Here is a 17552-nt window from a genome sequence, read left to right as displayed (position 1 = left end):
AACAATAGGGAATATATGCTTTTCCCACGTAGTGCGTATTTCTCAAAAAGCCACACATCTACTTTTACGATAGACTTCTGGGATAATTCAGGCTGAAGTGGACTACTGGAAGTTTGTTAGAACAACTTCAAAGTTAGACAGCTGCTTTATGTTCAGTTGAATATCTCTAAGGATATTCTATTATTTTACTCTCCACTATGAAATTTTTTTTCCTGTGTGAAACTTCAAATGTTGCAAAGCTCACCTCAGTGTTAGAAGCTATTAGAATCAAGTAATTTCAAATACAAATTTTTAAGACTATGCTAACTCATAAATCTCTTAATTTCTTCCTGCACACTTCAACATTTGAAGAGTGAGCAAACTGAATTAAAACAGACACATTATTTTTAAGACTCACAAAGAAAAGAGGCATTGGTTCAAAGGGTTATGATGATCTTCCAAAACCAGAACTGCCATGTTGCCTTTGAATGCATCCTTGCTTCCATAAAATAACAGTTTTATAAGCTTAAGTAAATTTTAAAAAGTCAGCAATTAACTAGAGATTTTCTGAATTGTTATTTCTATTCCGGTGTGTGGTATTTAATCTGTGAATTGATTTGGAACTATATATTCTAATCTGTGTGACAGTTTATGAAATCCATTTGTTTGTCATATGTTAAGAGGAAAATACTGCCCACATGTTTCTATGGTTGCAGAAAAAAAGATATAATACAGAGTATTTTTAAACTCAGCAGCATGTGTTCCTACTGTCAGAAATTTGCAGTATGATGTCTGTATGTACATTTGTGATGTATATATGTATGTGTGTGATGTGTACATCTTGTTCAGCATTTGAAGAATTCCATTTTGCCAGACACATTTGTGTTTTCAGTGGAGTATCTATGGCTTGCAAGTGCTCCTTTTAGAAACTGAATGGAATACAACCATTTAGTAGTGCCAAATCATGATGATTGAAAAGCTGCGTGGGTTTATTAGTTTCTAAGGTGGCTAAAGGGATATTGGCATAGGCCACATATATTCTTAGAGAGCAAATGGGTGTTTGCTTACTGGGTTTCTGAGGTTTCCTGATATCAAAATTATTATACTTGAAAACTCAGTGATGTTTTGCATCAAGAAAGGTTGGTCCTCTGCCATCGTTTGACCACCTAGCTTGATCTTTTGTGGATCGAAAACTGTTTTTAGAACAATTATACAAATTAAGTGGGGAAAAAAAAAAATCTTCAGTACATTTCCTGTATTTGTAGTCTGATTTTCCTTGAAAGAGGCCAGAGAAAGTGACAAGAGCACAGTGATTTTCAAGGAGAAAACACTCAAGAGAAAATGAAAACTTACTTAGAATATTCAAGTATTTTGAATAGTAGCGTAAATTGAAGCCCCTGCTGAAACACACTTCTCCCACAGTAACACAACGTTGCAAAACATGCCTTAGCTGAAGAGTTCCCCCTGGGTTGTAAGGTCTGGGAGTAGAAGACTACCACTGCTCTCTGTGGCTGCGGTAGAGGTCCCACCAGTCCCACTGGTTTCTGGGGTGTGAGTTCACAGGTTTGTCAGAAACAGAAACTTAATATAGTCGTTATTTGGCTCTGAAAAGCTAATAATTGGGGATATTCCTCCCACCTTTGAAGAAAGTACTCATTGTACTCATTTGGACTGTAATAATTAATGCTAAGCACTTATGTGGCTCTTTATGTTCAATGTGTTCTGTAGACAATTATTATCCAAATTAAGTGAAAATACCTTTGTTTAGGGTTTAGCAACTGTCCATATATCGTATTTCATAATAATTATTTGAATTAACCTAGTTCGTGACCTTCGTTTATTTGTGTGTTCAGAAACAAAGCCATGCGGCAGTCTTTGCATAATGAAAATTAAAAGCCCAAGCAATAACATTAATGTTCTTTTAAATAATTAATTTTAATGTGTGGAAGTGTGAGCAATAAATGTTTTATTGTAAATCCTGATGTGGTAATTAATCCAAGTGATTAGGACCTAATCGTGTGTTCATAGTAAATATTATATTTACAATGAAAGTAGGTTTTTTGGGATCCTGATTCTGAGGCAAGACTTGGGAAAGGAGCGATAGTTAAAAGGAAATGTTGGTGCACTTGTTTTTGAATTTGCTGTGTCAGAAATTAAGGGATCCTTTATTACTTGAATAATTGTTTTTTCAGTTCTTAAGTTCTTAAGTTCTTTACTATATGCATGCTTATTTTCTTTGCCATACAATTGCTTATACATTAAATTAAATACGTCATAAAGGTACACAAGCTGTTAAAGCCAGCTAGCAAATACCTTTGGGAACCAAAGGTTTTTAGTTTTATTAATCGTTTACACCTTAATTTGGAAATAGCAAAAGCCCTATTGTTACATAAAGCATACCATTATTTTCATGGAGAGTTAGTCTCCCTATAAGAGACAGTAGTTACAAGTCTAGTGGTGGTGGCTGGGGTACACACATCACACACAAAATTAATTCAGAGCTGCCCCAGAGCATTTGAGTCATTCTTTATTTTCATGGATAGAGTTTATAGAGTTTGGAACATCAGTTGTATTGTTTGTCATTGTTTTCCCCAGCAAATTTAGGTTTTATGACTGCATTATATACATCTGTGGTTTGGTATAGAGTTCTGCTTTGCCAGTTATGAGGCTGCTTTGTTTAAACAGACTCACTTAGCAGATGACGTAGCCTTGCAGTAGTGCAATAAGCATCTGAAATCTTTAGTTACCTCTTGATCATTTATTTTTTCCCTTCTTCCTACAGACCATGCAACAGTATCAGTGTAGTCTGTCTGGTGATGTGATCTTTATTAGTGCAATAATATGCTCTTTCTTTGGGGCTCTTGAAATATGTTCTAACGATAATGGTAATGACTTTGATTAATATTTAATCCCCGTGCTGCTATGTTCTTATAATTTACAAGATCTCAAAGGTATCTTGGGGGGAGGGAAGAAAGGTTTCTGCCTAAGTGTTTCAGTATGAGAGAGCTTAGGGAAAAACACGCCTATGTTTTTTTTACATCTTGTATCTGTTTTCTAACCTGATTTTGGGTAAAACCTTTCATAGCATGGCCGTGTTCTTGTCAAGGAGATTCATATGGTATAGAAATCGTGCTGGCATTGGCTTCTTTTTCATGGCATTTGACTCGTTGCTGTATTTGTTTATATTGCATAACAGTCATCATTCCTCTGAATCATCTGGGAATGTGAATGCAGAGGGCACAGATACAGCAGTGTGTGCTGGTGTGGAGCAGGAAGTGGCTGAGGGGTTTTTTCCTCTTCTTGTTAGCAGGGGAGCTAGGATTTATAAATACAGCAGAGCAAGCCCAAATCAGTTTCCCCCTCCACTCCACAAGTCACAGTATTGGTGTACAGACTCACAGAACAAAAATATCTCTTGCACGTACACAGGAGAAGTATTTTCATGGTTTTCAGAGCATGGAACATTATGAACAGAATTCTGAGGGAAGCAGTACTATTGCACCACGTGGGAATGTTCTCCACAAGACTTTTTGCATTTTTACAGGACCCTTAACTACCTGGTCAGCTGATAGCGATTATCTGCTAATACATTTGTGACTGGTCATTGCTTCAGTCTGACAGTTTTACCTGTTGTTATATAAACCGTTGTGCTGCTATAAGCATGTTTAATTTAAAAGATACTCATATATTTTCTCATTCAAGATTATTTGAATAAGCCAGAAATAGGTTGCTCTGTATGTTTGCTTACAGAGCTCTGAAACTGAGGATTAACTGTCTAGAGAATTAGAAACTCTATGCATTTGTACTTACATAGATTCTCTCAATTTACTAATATACTGTAAATATTATGTACACACCAAACTTGAATGAATTCAACATATGGTTAATGTTTACATAATTAATGAGATGCCAAATTACATTAATATGACAAGCCATACACATAGAAGCACATGATGCACAGTCACCAAGAGCTGAAATTTGCCACACCTTTTCTTTACCTCCTGAAATGTCTGATTGTCAGGACGGGGACTCTGAATTGTGCACAAAATTGTGAAAATTGGGATTGAAAAATCAATTACTTCTATCTTACCAGCATCATGAATAATATGAATGTCAACATTAAGACTTGCTATTTTTTTCATTAAACAATAATTAGTATGTTTGATCCTAATTTTTTGTCTAAACACAACATTACCATTTTGTTTATAGATGAATTAAGTGTTGCTAGTTTTAATACAGAGTTGTTTTAGAAGGAGGGAAGGTGAAAGAAACAATTCCTCTCATTAGCCAAGAATTACCAAATATTTGGCAACACGGTGTTTTCTCAGTGAGGGTTCAATTGTTTTTCAATGAACAAAAAGTGCAGCAAAGTGTTTTGAGAATACTGGGAGAAAAGAAGAAAAGGGGCTTATTCTTGATCATAGCTTGTTTGATTTGCAGCTTATATTTTATTGATGTTAATACCCTGTACTTTATAATACCTTTCAACATAGAATTTCAATCATTTTGGTAATGTTAAGTAATTAAACCTCCCACTGGTTCTGCCGATGGAGGTGTATTTATCATTATAACTATTTTGTAAGAGGGTAAACAAAGACAAAAAAGGTTGAGTTACTGAAGAGAATATAAAAAAAAAATCCAGACTCCTGTTTCTCAAATGATGTTTCATTAACTTTTCCTCCCAGAATATGCCAGAAATTAAGCATGTATAGCAATAGATATCACTGCCTGAGCTTGATAAACTCACATAAAACTGTGCTGGAATGTGGGGAGAATATAGAGATTTTTTTGCTTCTTCATAGAGATGCAGATTTCAGGGAGCTATATCTAAGGACCATCATTGTAAGATCTTAATTCATCTTTTTAAAGTGAGTTCAAGTAATTTTTCAGTTTCCAGGGAAATGTGAGGATTTTTTACTTGGGATAGCGTTGTCCTATAGCAAAGCTAGGTATATTACTGCTCTCTCATGCATGCATGTATCTACACCTCGATGTTTATGTTCTCATCCATATGTTCTGCAAGTACTCTTCTCATAGCAGTCATACAATTATTTTATTCTAAGTATGGCTTGGAAGAACATTCTAGAGAATGCATGATTTAACTGATAGTAATCAGAATGGAAAAACATTTCCAAATTGTTTAAAATGTAAAAGAAATTGCTGGTGTAAATGTGAAATAATTATTTTCTTTAACATGCGATGCCAAATATTGGAGTTTTTCTGCTACTGTTGTAATCTGATAGATACTAATATGGCAGCAATCAGAGTTCACTTCAGCAACAAAGAAGCTGTTCAATTCTGAAAGCAATCCTCTCCTTCTGACACGTTGGCAACATCATAGAGGAAAATGTCACGGTCAATATAAGCACATTTACTGACAGTTAGGTTTTTTCCTATGTTACTGCAAACTGTTTGAAACTTGGCTTTTCTCAAAAACAGAAACTTTGACCACTCAGAATGATAAAACGATAGTTTACAGCTTAGTCATTTTCCAGTTATAAAGCAATACTTTAATGAAAATAAACAATGCATACAGGAACGAGGCAAAACAATTACTCAGAGAAATTGTTGCGTTCCTGCCATCTGAGCTTTCTGATTTCCAAGAACCATCTCCAGTACAAACTAGATGAAGAGCAGTGGGTTTTGTTTCACTGAGTAACTACTTGCTGGCCAAGATAAAATACAATTCGAAAATGTTATTGGTACCATGCAGGTACTTACTAAGTTCCTAAGTAGCCTATTACGTGAAGATGAGATACATCGATGAAAATAACTTCTATATATCTAATTTACAGACTGAACATTACCCAACTTATATAGCGGCTTTGTCTTTCTTAGAGGGAGTGAAAAATTAATTAAAGCACAAGCACCTCCATAAGGAAAGTGTGTGGTGTTTGATTTGTGTGGGTGTTTTATTATTACTATTTCTGGAGTTTTTTAGGATCAGGAATATTTGAGTATTATATAATTTGATACTCTTCTGTCAGATCTCAGGAAGAAAAGTAATGATTTCAGGCAGTAGCATGTATAAATGCTCAAAAGTCAGAAAAAAGGAGTCAATAAGCCAGCTGATTTGAGAGTGCTGTGGCCAAATATTTCTGTGTTAGATGCAGTTTTATGTATTGTTCTCTACTCATTTAAACTCATGGAAATACTACGATAAATAGGTTTGGGTCTTTAGTTTCCTATTCCGAAGGAAGGTTAGTTTCCTTGTCTTGTCTCACAATGGGGAGTATGTGGACTGTATCCAATCTGGGCTCCATGCAGCTCAGAAGGCATGGGTCTTTTGGTCTCTGGTTGTAAGGGCACATGGAAACCTTGTGAAAGTCATTCTGGAGCAGTTACCCTTAGGTTCATTTCCCATCCCAAGATCTTTGCCCTTTCTAAGCCCTGATGGATCTGCTGGGCTGCAACAGACAAAGTAGTGGCAGAGCAGAGGAAAAATCTCTTGTGTGCAAGTGTGTGCCTTCAAGTTCTCCTTGTGTACAGAATATGTGAAACTTAGCCAAGTCCAAAGTTCTGCTGTGGTTATGTCTCTGCTTAGCAGAGCACGCTCTTCTGGCACATGAGCAGTCTCAGTGATTTTCCTGGAAGTGCCAGCATGCTTGAAGCTAGATGGCTTCTGCAGGGCTTTACTGAATCATGGTATTTATCAGGACTGTCACTGCAGAACTGTCAAAATATCACTGCCTGAAAAATTCCTCCCTTTAAATGGATGAGCGCGTGATGTCATCACAACTGCATTTTTATGTAAGTCCTTGCCATAAAATAATTTTGGATTAAATGATGTGTTCTTTTCATGTTGCCAGTATATAATTCACCCTTAATGGCAACAGACTGTTGTATATATATCTGAAAGCTAAATATTTTGATTCACACTTAGGATTTATTGATTTTACATTGTTACTGAATGGTATTTCAAAATACCAGTTCAGAATACCATGGTTCAAAGTCTAGTCACTCATAAAGTCATTTTCTTATAAACTGCTCTGAAAATGGGGATGGCAAGGAGACAGTAAGAGCTATGAAGAACACAGGGCAAATGGAAGCATTTTAGTGTATGGTAGGTTTGAGAGCAATCTCATTTTTTATTATCTCTATTTGAACTTGTGTAAATGTTGTTTCTGTGGTATTAATAATAAACCCAGAAATGCAAAACATTTGTTAGCATCTCAGTTTGGATTTGTCTAAACGTACAGAAACTTAAAGAAAGTACTCATTGATTACAGAAAGAATTAATCCTCATTGTGCAAATATTACGTGTACCTAATCGAGATGAATTCAGTGCAAGTGCAAGAACAAATGATGGCAAGGCTGCTCTGTTTGGACAGAGCACATTATTCTGAAATACTTTTGCCAAAGCCAGGGTAGTGCTGGCTTCATGTGCGATACACTCTGATTTGCTGCACTCGTGCCTGCTATTGTTAGTGCTATATGAGCACAGCGTAGGTCAGAAGAAACAGTTAGGTTTGCATGTGATAAAAATGTGAGAGATAGAAGGACGTTGCCTGTGTGCAAACTCACCAAATTCTTTATACAATTCTGTTAACTGTGGGAAAAAGCCACTTGATCATGAAGAACCGTCCCATACACAAAAGTATCTGGACATATTTTAAAAGGTGCATCAAAGAATTGCAGAATATTGCAAAAGCATGATAATTTCATATTCTCTCCTGACTTTGTCTACTGCTGTCATGCACATCTTAATACTGCATTTTAAAATCTCTTAAGTTATAAACAAGTTCCTGTATCTCCCTTGGCCATGTGTCTGCAGCTCACAGATGTTTTTCTTATTTTTTCCTTTTTGTCTTCTTCCCACAAAGAAAACGTTTTTCTCCACTGAAGAACTGTATTTAAACAGAAGTTCTGCCTTCAGTGGGGGACAAAAGTATATTTGTGTTTTGTGTTTGTATAGATACAAACATGCATGTAAATAATTCAGTATATCACCTTATTTTCCTGCTATGTATATTAGTTTGGCATTGCTTTCTGACTTGTGGTACTATGGTACCTTTCTCCCGGCACAGAAAAAAGGCTCAGTGCATTTTGAGAATCAGAAAATAGTGGCACATCATGAACCAGCAGCATCTGGTGTACTGAGCCTCAATCAGTGCTTGCCAAAGGAACGCGATGCTGCAAGTATGTCTGACAGCCTTTAATGTTTAATAGTTTTTTGTAGTGCAATATTGCTCCCTTTTACTTCATTTTGACTGCACTGTCTCATTATCATATATCATTGTATGTACTGCATTCTTTTGCAAACATAAATACATGCACAGGAATTTCATTTCTTCCATGAATCTAGCTGAGAACTTCATATCTACCATGGCTATTGGAATTTCTGTGTATTAACCAAGTGACTCATCTTTTGCTTGCAAACATTTTTGTTATAACTGTTTCAAAACAGTTTTTGAGGGTAAAAAGGTTCCCAAAACTGTCAGAAATAGATTGTGTAGATGGATACAGTGTGGCTTTTGAGCATCCTCTTAATCTACTTGTCAGTGGGAATATAACTTTTTTAGTGCAATACTAAGTTGTCTACCCTAGTGGTTTTTATCATGTATTTTGGGAGGCTTGGAACTATTAGTAAAGAATCCAATAGTGTTACTGTGAGATGAGAGCACATGTACTGCCCAACAGTTTTCTTGTTGTGAATCTCAGAGGAGTTCCTTCCTATTCAAAACTGTAGCATGCGGCACAAGTGTTCTGTGGCTTATCCTGCTGAGGTTTAGTGACAGTAGTGGCCATAGCTGTATTTGGCTTTCCCCTGAAAATAGTCATGCTCCATTTGAATATTTACAGGCGATGAGAGAAGTATCTTACTAGCTTTCTTTAAGCCCAGATCAGTTCAGATTTTATACCTTTCCTTCTTACTTTATAAATTCCACTGTGTGAATTATTCTGCAACAACTTTTTTGTGTTTGTTTGTTTTTACAACTTTTATTTGCAAAGAACTGTTATACTTGGCAAAGTTGTAACAAGAGTTCTCATGCACATAATTCTTAATTTCTACATATTTTAATATTGGATAATACTTAAAAATATAAAAGGATAAGCTCTTGGAAGAACGAAATTAAATGGCAGAAGTGAGCTTTAGGAAACCCAGAAGATCGAGCTGTAGCTTTTAGAGAGTTCTATCCATTTGCTTTGCAGGATCTGAAAAGCAAGCTCTACTATCTGCATTTCAGTACTTTTATGTTGCCTTTCCAAAGGAAAAAGGACTTGGACGCAGGCCTGAGTTAGATCTCACGGGGATAGTGTTCTGTACCTTAAATTACAATCAGATGTATTTTAGTTCAGACACAGTTTTCATCTGAAAATTGGTAAGAAGCCTAATTATTTGACCAGGTTACTATTTACACAGACCACTGTATAGCAATCTGTGATTTATCCACAGCTGGCAACACGTGAACCTTGAAAGGCTTTGTTTGGTGTTTGGAACAGTTTTTAAAAAATCCAACTCAGTTCATTAAATGAAAAAATAAAAGATGGTAGAAATTGCTATGGAGACAAGATGTTATATAAACTGTGCATTTTAACTCTTCAGAATGTAAAAATAGCAAAGAAGCTTGGATGTTTACAGGCTTCCAGTCGTTCAAGGTACTGAGTAACTCCACAAGAAGCAAGGCATTCTTGTGCCCTTTGGACTTCTATTGTCATGTAGCGAGTCATGCCCAGATTTTGAAAGCAGTTGTGCATTTCCTAGACTGGAAAGCATGGAGCAGGGGAAAAGAAATAGAAGACTTTCTACGTAGTCTTTAATCTAAGACTTTTCGTTATATTCTTCATCCAGCAAGTACCATACCTAAGATGATCTGTTGAAGTACACAGGAGAAAAACGTGTATATTCTGTAATTCAAAGATAGAATAGTATGTATAAAAAATGGAAAATAAGATTGTTTCACTGTTTCACCTTTTAGCGTTTCACAGTGGCAGTGTAACAGATAGAACTCAGATGGGGTTTTATTTATCTGACAACCCCGGCCTCCCCCCCCGTGTTTTTTGTTTCTGTGCCTCAGACATTATCTCTGGCCTTAAATTTAACAATTGCTGCTTTTACTTGAAAATTACTGTTATTCACTGAGCTTTGAAAACAGTTCACAGAATCACAGAACCATAGGAGTTGGAAGGGACCTCTGGAGATCTAATCCAACCCCCCTGCTAGAGCAGGTTCCCCACTGTAGGTTACAAGTAGGTTAGAGGATCACTTCCTTCCATATAAAACCAAGTTATTCCCAGATATCAAGTTACATTAAGTATAATATTCCCACCTACTTCTCTTAGCATAAATACTGCACGCAGATGGATATGAAAGCTGCCTAATCACAAAAAATAATGAATTTAACTAGTGTCTACAGCACAGATAGTGTTTAGGATGGAAAGTAATGGTAGGGGAAAGGAATGTGAACACCACAGGCTTCAAATATTACTATTAAAGAATGAAGGTAGGTACTTTTACAGGGAATGATAAACTGCATTGTGCCATTTTTAAGAGACTGAGCATAGTGGTTGTAGCTGAATTTCCCAATGAGACTGCGGAGTTCACCTCTGTGTGGACTGGGGGCAGGAGCGCAGGTCGGCACAGTGCTGAGAGCGTCCTGGCTTCTCTTCCTGCAAAAGCCTGGATCCCTTCATGGTGGTTGTAGACAAATGAAAAATACTGGGCAGAAATGTGAAAAGATGTAGGTTTCTCCTGTAGAACAATTACACCATACTCAGCATATTTATTAAAAGCAAGGCAGTAATCTTTCAGGCAAAGGATTTCATTACTCTCTTAGTTGTGAGTAAGCCATCTTGTTGGACTCTGGAATTAAGCAGTGCAGTCTGATTGACTCTTGTTCCAAAGAGGGCCATTTAAAATTATAATGTAGTACCTTTTAAAATACAAATTCTAGTCTTGACTGCCATGGGTAAGTGTACTGCATAGAAAACAGAGGTAGTGGGTTGTATTTATCTTGGGAATGTTTTTCTTTCTCAGCATACGCAGATTCTTTGTCACCTCCCTAATACGTTAATGTAAAGGCAATATTTTTTCCACAGTTGTGTGGTTTTGTTTGTAGTCTGCGTGTGGCATTGAGGTGGGATTGTGATGACCTTCTAGAAAAAGCATACTTAATGCAGTTCCTAATTTGAAGTAAATAAATATCTTTGTTCTGTTTGGATGCTTGCAGGGATTCTTCCTGACGGTGTCACCAGAAGCAGTATTAAAAGTGGCTACTCAGGCTTCTGCAAACAACAAAATCTTCAGCTTGAATCTTTCTGCACCATTTATTAGCCAGTTCTACAAAGAGCCTATGATGAAAGTCATGCCTTATGTGGATGTCCTCTTTGGAAATGAGACGGTGAGTCTTATGAAATTATTTGTGTCTCTTGCACCTACCTGTTTGTGTGTATCAGCCTGTTTTCCAGTCCTCCATTATACAGAAAGATTGTGACCATCTAAGATAGCACTGGAGAATGAAATCCATAGTCACAGGATTGTGAAATGTCTTTTGATACCAAATATGTAACTTGACCTGTCAGATTTGCAACTTGCTTGTTTTAGTCTGGAGACTTAAAGAAATTACTCCAGATTAAAAGAGGAAATCTCCAAAGTATTAGCTGCTTCCTAATAAATGCCCATATGTGTGATGCACCAGCCCTTCAGTTAAATTTGTGTGGGGAAAACCATACGAAGGGCTGTCATTGAAGTGCTGCTACTCATTTTCATACTCATATGCCTTTTCTTGTTAATATTTTTGTGTTGAAATAGACTCTCTGGGGAGAAGTCATGAGAGAAAGCTAAAAGCCGGTCAGTTGGTTTAGAAGTCTCTCACTGATTTTTGTGGTAAATAGAGTGGTAGTTTGTCTTAGGAAGGCTTATTTTTGGCCATGCTGTGTTTGAGAAACATTTTGCATGAAATCTTGCCTGGAAGTTGACGGTAATAGACAAACGGAATTCAGATTTCACTCATTGTAGTGATATCATTTTATAATTTTTTTTCTGTTTCAGAAAGTGCTCTTAAATATTAGTTTTCTTGGCACAAAATGGTTTAATAGATAAGTATATCTTGGAAAGTGTGGCATACCTAATTGAAGTGTTGGCTTGTCAAAGATAACTATGTCAGTACTGAAAAATTATGGAGAAGTGACTTATTCCAGTCAGTGATTATTCCTCGTTGTGACTCAGGATGTTACACCAACACAAATCAATTTTTCTACTACTGCTGTCTACAGATCAGGGCCTAACAATGTTACAGATACAATACCTAAATCAGTACTTCTAAAATGAAGTAAATTGTGATGTTTTTAAGTGCAGTAGAATAGGAAATCTTTCTCAAACTGTAGCTAAAAAAACAACCAGTATTTTCTTGACAATTTGCTGTTGTCGCCAATTTTTGCTTTATTCTGTTTTTTGCAATACAATCCTCACAAGGACGATACTGAGCATTCTGATTTAGTAATGGTATATTATAAATTAAAAAAAAAATCAGATTTCACAAATTAGGTACATCACGTTCAATCAGTACTTGGGTGGCAGAGCTTCAGAGAAACTTCTGGGACTAAATATGTCTGGTCTTCTATATAAATATTACCTCATTAAATTTGTATCACAGGAGTTCATAAGGTGCTGTTTTTCAGTAGATAAAATGTTGATTGTACTATTTGTATATTTGCATACTTAATAAGCAATAGCCCACAATGGCAACATTCCAGTTTTGGAAATTATATTAAGACTACCTTAATTTCCCCTGCCATTTCAGTTTGCTATGGTATTTTTCACCTTCTGTCATAAAAATATTATGTAGCACTGTTGCGTGTCTGAAGGCATCAAATATTCCCTACATTTTCTGAAGCATTTTAATGCCTTTCAGATAAAAGATGCAATTTAAACTAAAGCGATCATCTTTAGACTTATATGTAAATACGTCAGAGTACGAGTCTTTTATGCTCCTTTTTGCACACAGTGTTCTTGAACTTTGTAATCAGTTGAAAATCCTGGTCATCTTTTAGTCTCTGCTTTTGACTGTATAAACCGGTCATTGCTGCTTTTGGGTTGTTAAAATTATATTCACTGTGGCTTATTCTCTTGTCTTTCTGTATAACTTGAAACCACACCCTTGGCATGGTATACATCCAGTTTATAGTAGCTGCTGTATCTTGTAATTGTCATTCTTTCTACTCTTTGCATATGGTTTGTGGTAAAGAGAGGTTGCAAAACTGAAGAAAAGCTAACTGTCATGTTCTGCCTTCTGGTAGTTTCCTTCTTTGTTTATTGTTCCTATATTCATTTAATTTGCAAGTACATTCAGAACTTTTCTGTCTTTATGCCTGCCTTGATGGTCAAAGAACCTCTTCAGCTAACCAACACCAAGATTTTGCTCATTTACTATGATTCCTTTTGCTTTTTGCCAAGTTTTCCATCAGTTATGCTAGTTTAGTTAAATATTTGAAGCATGTACGTTAACATACAAGTAATACACCCTAAGTGGTGTGGTTGTCATTTTATTAGTACAACAATAGTCTCAGACATGATTTTTATTCTTCTCTGTGTTTATCCTCACACTACATTATAGACCAATGCAATTTGATTGTTAAGCACTGAGCTGTTTTCTTTTTTCTTAGAGTAATACAAAAAACATCCGAGAACAGCAAGATTCCAAATTGCTGCTATTCCTAAACTAAAAACAATTGGCAAAGTGATTTTAAATTATATCTTCTACTTAAAAATTTACATCTGAATGGAGATTGGTTATTTCAAGTTTCAGCCAGATGGTAATTAAAATGGGCAAGATATAAACCTCTTGAAATAAATGTCCTAGTTTACAATGTAAATGCCAACATACCCTTATCTGCAGTCGAGACAGTGAACCCAGTGGTAGGAACTCCCACATTTCCCAGCTCCAGCACCAGCTCAGTGACCACTGGTGTTTTGATCACTGTTTTAAATCCCTTTGATAGCTGGCCAAACATCTTGCCTTGGATTTTTTATATTATTAACTGTACTTCATGTAACAAATTTAGTACAGAACATTCAGAATAGGAATAATTACATGTTCATTGCTGCTAACCAATTAAGGCCATTCTGCAGTTGTAGTCTAGCAATACATGACTGGAGAACTTGATTATTGTCGTTGCTTTTAATTTTTATTAAATTAAGGTTTTTTTTAATAGTGTCATTTTGTGAATGATTCTTAGCAATAATACCTTCCAAGCTTCCATAATCACTGGATAATTAACCTGCTAGGATTAAGCACACTCTACTTTGCCTCAGGATGCTTAACTCTTGAATAAGGTCAATTATCTCCTGATGGTAACTGCTTTGTCACAAGTTGCTGCTTAATTCCTCTGTAGAGGCTCACCTTACAATACATATTTTACAATTGAAGGTAACTTTCAGCAGCAGAATGTTCCAAGGAGTGAAAGCTTTTAATATTACATCCATACACAAAGCTGTGCAATATTTCATTTGCAGCAATTACCAGTTAAGGAGCCAAAATTCACATTTATTTCTTTCCTAGACCACTTTCCGCTTTTCCACGTAGGGCCACAACTTGCTGTCTCAGATGCACTTGCAACAGTGTCAGCCCAGGAGGCATCACTGCTGTCCTACCTTATTTGCATTTCCCAACTTCTTGTCTACCCCAAAGATGAGAATGGCATCTCCTCTGCAAACAAACTGCTCCTTGTGGGGAAGGGCCTAAGTTTTGGAACATGCGGCTGGATCACAGTATCTTTTCTGTGGAGGGAGGTCTTCAGAATTCAAGGGATTCTGCAAAGCTTTTATATGATTCATCCCTACATATGACAGTCATTCATGACTCAGAGAAGAGTGTTTATTAAGATACTGATGTGGTAAAATTCTTCTGGGTTCTCTTCTTCACATACGCAGGACATCACTGAGAAATTTTTCAAATTAGAAACTTCAGAATTATAGACATGCTGAGCTCCTCATCTACTGGTTCACAGTAAAAACCATAATCGACACTGTATGCTGTGCAACAATCAGTAAAAGCTAGGGAGGGTATGTAGGACAAAAATAATATATATATTTTTTAAGCAGTGGTATAATAAACTCATAAAACAAATCTTGGAAATGAGATCTTCCTCTGATGTATGATATACTGCAGCTTCTAAAGACACACTGAACAAATCAATTTCAAGACTGTAAACTGAAGTTCTGCCAAGACAGATGCTTCTGGTAGGTCTTTCAGGAAATTGATGCTGGTGCAACAGCAAGTGTGATGAAAAGAGATGAAGTTGGGTGCAAGACTTTATACTTTGACAAGCAGTGACAATAGCTTTAGTAATGGTTCTGGAGTTGTGAATCCTGTGCTTTAAAAAGGCATGTGCCTTGTATATAGTAAGATATCAAGCAGGTCTTGTCGTCATTTCATCTCACAATTATAGTGAAATTGTACTTTTTTTTTGTCTCAATTTAAAATGCTTTCAAGTGGTTTATTAAGTACTAACATAAACATTCCCACTAATACATGTCATTTAAATACAGTCTTTATGAACTTTTATGAGTATTTATAAAGACACATCTCCTTAATGACATGGAATCTCTATAATGGCTGATAATAGTCATTAAAACTGATAAGCTTCCTTAAAGTTTTTAACTTGTAACAATGATAAATGTTCTCCTGATTTTGATCTTGCAATCAGTGTGTACTTTTGTGCTTATCTTAACTGTAGGAGGGAATGCAATTTTCTAGCGTAAAATGGACTTCAGTGCACTTGGGTTTACACCTAAATCACAGTTTCCAAGCAAATTTGTCTATTCCTTTCCTGTAACCTATAACACGTTTGCAAACACCTTTCACTGCACATACTTTGGTATATAACATTAAGATACGACACTTGGACAAACCACAGTCTGGCATAGAAACTTGGCTGGATTATCACCTAGAACCAGATCGGTTTAGGAATCTGCCCACAGCTTTCAAGGACGAGATTTAATAGCTTTTGTAAGGTGAACAAGCCACATGGTGATTCACTGTAAAGTGATGTACGTTCATAATGGTGTAATTGAATTGATCTGAATTTACGCCAGCCTAATTGCTTCTGTTCATACACCTCACAGATCATTTCCCACCCTTACTGCATGCCTTTTCACACTGGTGAATTGTCTGTTTCCAAGGAAATGATTAAGAGGTAAGAGACAGGAGAAAATCAGATGTCAGGTATAATTTGATGTGTGGAGGAAGTTTGACTTCTGATGAATGAGGAAAGGGAGGCAAACGTTTCAATCTGTACTTCAAGAAGAATAGGGATATAGCAAATGATGGCTGGTCATGCCATGAATCTAACAAAGTTGTTTTTGAAATTAATTTCAGGTAAGCATTCAAAATCACTTCTGAATATTTGAAATTATCAGTAGAGGACAGACTGTAAATTGTGTTTGGATTGAAACTGAGTGTCTTGAGGAGGCGCATTTTGTTGCACAGTTAACTTGCTTGCATGTAAAGTCCTTCAAGATACATTAATTCTTACTCCTTATAGGAACTCATGGATATTGAGGGAGTATTTTCAGTATTTGTAAGATAACTTCCTTAGAAATTCCACCTTTACATTCACTTCCTAAATCTTTTTTTCATTCTGATGTAAATTTTCAGAAATATTGTCTTAAATGAATTAAGTTGGATGTCAGTGTTTTACATTCCGATTTATATGTCAGTATTTTTCATTTTCCAGAGGTTTTCAGAAGCTTTCCCCACTGGTGAGGGTGATTATCTGCATTTCGTAGGCTGAGTGTGAAAGTGAGACTTGCATGTTCCCTTATGGGGAGTTTGCACTTATGTTAAAAACCATAGTCAGGTATTCTGACCCAGTTTATTAAATACACATGGGGACAAAAATTGTTAGGGGACAGCTCATCTTTTTAGCAGGTAGAGGTTTTTAAGGTCAGCTGCTGCTTGCGTTTGCTTTTCTAAACTGCTGTAAACAGATGGCAATTTATTCTTCTAAGTCTTCATATTTAAGACTGCTGCAAAGGCTTTGGAAGGAGCCTGGGAATTAAGAATTATTATTTTGAGTGGAGGAAAAATAAATGTTATTTTCCTTTGGTGTCTTTGTAGAATCTTGACACTTATTTCCTGGTGTAAATAATGCATTTTCGATTATAGGAAAGCTGTTGCTTTAAATATTGCTGCTTAATTCACAGAATTAACTTTCTCAGTGTTTGAAAATCTAATAAATTGTGGCCAAGTGGAAAATGAGAGGATCTCTGGCACAAGGGAGGTTGATAATGTCAGTGGCATGCTGTAAAGATGTGCTGTGGGACAGATGCCTTTGGCTAATTCAGCTGCAGACACTGAATCTGCTTCTTCCTCTCTCCCCATCTACCTTATGAACTGCAGTGGCTCTCTAAGATGAAATGCTTTTAAATCATTTCCCAACCTTGTAGCCGTCATTGATAAAAGCCCTGTTACTTGAAATGATATGAATCACTGTGGAGTTAATCATACCTTATACAACAACATATTTTGTTGTGATTCATTCTGTTTCAGTTGATCATCTTATTTATCTACATTGTCTCAGCTGCTGCTTTGAAATTCATGAGTAATAACCAAGTAATTATTTTAGTATAT

General features: G+C 36.2%; 1 protein-coding gene across 2 annotated transcripts in view; it reads left to right on the top strand.

The window, feature by feature from the left end:
• Window positions 1–17552, top strand: part of ADK (adenosine kinase) — a 258375-nt gene that overhangs the window by 174411 nt on the left and 66412 nt on the right. For both annotated transcript variants that reach the window (XM_072339917.1, XM_072339916.1), the window contains exon 7: window positions 11151–11321. In XM_072339917.1, the coding sequence (XP_072196018.1) occupies window positions 11151–11321 (171 nt within the window). The remainder of the gene's footprint in view (window positions 1–11150; window positions 11322–17552) is intronic.

This window comes from Excalfactoria chinensis, chromosome 6, assembly GCF_039878825.1.
Source record: "Excalfactoria chinensis isolate bCotChi1 chromosome 6, bCotChi1.hap2, whole genome shotgun sequence".
Taxonomy (NCBI): domain Eukaryota; kingdom Metazoa; phylum Chordata; class Aves; order Galliformes; family Phasianidae; genus Excalfactoria; species Excalfactoria chinensis.
Note: the sequence above shows the minus strand (reverse complement) of the source record. Positions and strands in the feature narration are given on the sequence as shown.